This window comes from Austrofundulus limnaeus, unplaced genomic scaffold, assembly GCF_001266775.1.
Source record: "Austrofundulus limnaeus strain Quisiro unplaced genomic scaffold, Austrofundulus_limnaeus-1.0 Scaffold130, whole genome shotgun sequence".
Lineage (NCBI taxonomy): Eukaryota > Metazoa > Chordata > Actinopteri > Cyprinodontiformes > Rivulidae > Austrofundulus > Austrofundulus limnaeus.
Window position 1 is genome coordinate 1,211,454 of NW_013952532.1, and position 2,720 is coordinate 1,214,173.

The 2,720-nt window shown below is 38.7% G+C and overlaps 1 protein-coding gene across 1 annotated transcript in view; it reads right to left on the reverse strand.

The window, feature by feature from the left end:
- ncf4 (neutrophil cytosolic factor 4) overlaps positions 1-2,720 on the reverse strand; it is a 34,004-nt gene that overhangs the window by 19,919 nt on the left and 11,365 nt on the right. The window contains exons 5-6 of the mRNA XM_014015490.1: positions 1,474-1,544; positions 594-721 (exon numbers count right to left, since the gene is read on the reverse strand). Of these exons, the coding sequence (XP_013870944.1) occupies positions 594-721; positions 1,474-1,544 (199 nt within the window). The remainder of the gene's footprint in view (positions 1-593; positions 722-1,473; positions 1,545-2,720) is intronic.

Consider the following 2,720-nt stretch of genomic DNA (forward strand, 5'->3'; position numbering starts at 1 on the left):
TATATATATATACCACAAATGATTAGTCTTCAAAGTAGTTTCTCGTTATTCTGCTTTAGTTGTACTTATCAGCTTCTGTTCCAATCTGGAGACAGATTTCCATGCAGTGTGCTTTACTCTGTGTTCTAGCCATGTCCGTCGTTGTGTTCTTGGGTAAGACACTTCACCCACCTTGCCTGCTGATAGTGGTGCTGGTGCATGGCAGCCTCGTCATGTGGCTGTAGCTACCACCATCAGTGTGAATGTGTGTGTGAATGGGTGAATGTCTGCAAGTGTAAAGCTCCTTGGGGTCCATGTAGACTTGATAAGGTGCTATATTCAAGCCATTTGCCATTATTTAAAAAAATTTAACATAACATGTCAAGAACAATGACTGGTTCTTGTCAAATTAGTGGTTTTGACACAGCCTAAAATCTGGATAAAAAAATCATAATCTCCTATTTTCTGTTGTAGACTTTAACACTGTACATGGAAATGATGATGAAGATGTGTGTATGAGCRTGTGCAAGATGCTTTTGGCTTGAGAATCTAATTAATTCAGTGGTATGAATGTATTTTTTTAAAAGGGTTTTGTCTGATAGTTTGGGGCTTACATTTTGCGGGTAGGTGGTCGTAGACGTCTGAGGGCTCGCGGTTGGTGCTGACTGTCTTGATCTGTCTGGTAGAAAAACATCCTGAGAGCTTCATCCAGTAGTAGCCATGTTGGTAGACCCAACAACCTCTGCAAAAAAAAAWAATAATAAGGTGCTGGTTTGAACAGGTTATAGTGAAAGACAAAACGAGGAGCATTTTATGTGTTTAACAAACACAAAGACCATGTGAACACCAACATATCGACAAAAAGTAAAGGCACTTATTGTAGATTTTTAATCAATGTTTTGGTTTCTGGGGGAAATTAAGGTGAATGATGAGATGTCAGCAAAACTGAGGTGGGATGCAAAGTCAGTAGGAGTGATGGAAGAGGGTAAGGAGGACTCGGGAGGTGTGAAAGCCAAGATAAAGGGGTGGAAGAATAAAAAGAGAGATGCTGGAGTGAAAAGCATCAGAGGTGTAAGGCAAGCAAAGGCGATAAGGGAGAGTCATGTAGGTTGCAAAGAGAGAGAAAAATAAAAAAATAAAAAGCAGAAATGAGAAGTGAGTGAGTGGGAGAAAGAGAACCTGATCATGTTTTTAGCGATGGAGCAACATGTCAAAAGTCCCACAACTAAAGTCAGTCAGACATGATGTGGGCACAGGGCAGAGCAAAGAGAAGAGAGCAGCAACGCCTACATGTTGAGCTCCATCTCCAAACTACAGCTGAAATATCTGAGTCGGTGCTTTTCCACCTACAGCATCACTCAGCCCACTAAGATGTAGGCTACTGCTCTGCACGCTGCAAAAAAAAAAAAATAAAAAAAAACTGCAAGCATGCCAACAGTCCTTTCCTTTGTACTTAAAAAACACGGCACTTTGCATAAAAAAAGATGCCATTACCTTCATGTACGTGTTGAGCTCAGGGATTCTGCTCTCTGCAATCTCCTGTTTGTTTCCAATGTAGATTTTTCCTGTTTCCAMAATCAAAGGTGTAAAGAAGAAAGAGACATTGTAAAAATGCTTGTGTACATTCAGATTTTGGAGCGTGACCAATATTTTAATTAGCATAAAGTGTTTTAAATGATTAAATATGGGTGAGTTAAGATTTCAGTTAAGAAGCCGGAATAAAATCAGCTAGCCTCTTGGATTTATACATGCTGTATGCATTTTTGCTCAGGTGATTAAATATTAAATGTTTATTATGGATGTAGGAATTTTGAATGTAAGTTTGGTTGCTACTTTTCATAATAAATCTACTAGAATAACATCAAAGTTTAACGTTGCAGGTTAAAATTTTGATCCATGTAAAATGTAATAATTGTAACTTCTACAGCTTCTGACATTGCTTGTGCAAAGTATAGCACAAAGAACAAAATAAATATTGTTGGCAAAGGTTGTATAATGATGATGTGGCATTTCAGTAGTAAACTTTGGAATATTGCACAGAGGTTGTGTTTGCATCAGAATGCTAACCTTAGCATGCTACAATACGGACAATGAATGGATATGTTCTGAGTGTAGTTTAGTTTCAGTTTTTAATCCAAAGAAAAAAGAGTGTAGTGTAAAAACTACAGCGTGTTTTGTGTATATTGCTGCATTGCAGGTTCATACAACTATAGCCAAAAATCTGGGTGGGAAAGCTAAAGCATACTCATATTCCTCCACTGTCATGAGCATGGCCCTTAACCCTGAGTGCCTCGTGGCATTTTTGCTTTATGAGACTCCGCAGCTGTAGGTTTCGCCTTGTTCTACCCGTGCTGMCACAATGTTGGTGGAATCAACATATTTAAAACGAGAAAATCTTTAGGTGATGTAATTTTATTTGCGACACAATTATGGGTGACATCAAGTTTGTGGTAATCCTTTTTGTCCTGTATATTTCAAGATCAGCTGAAACAGAGCCCCAGCAGCCCAGTTTGAATAGAACCCCACTTCTCTGGGTTCCAGATATTGGGCTGGCAGTGGGCCACAACAGCAAATTCAAATACACAGAACCCTGGTTTGAATCCAGGCCAGGTCTTCTTAACGTGCAAAAATTGATTTGATTTGATTTGCTTTGATTTATTTATTTAACAGGAAAAGATTATTAAAAATCAAGCCTGACTCAGCATAATTGCTGTTTTACAGCAGGTTCCTGTTCTGCAGCA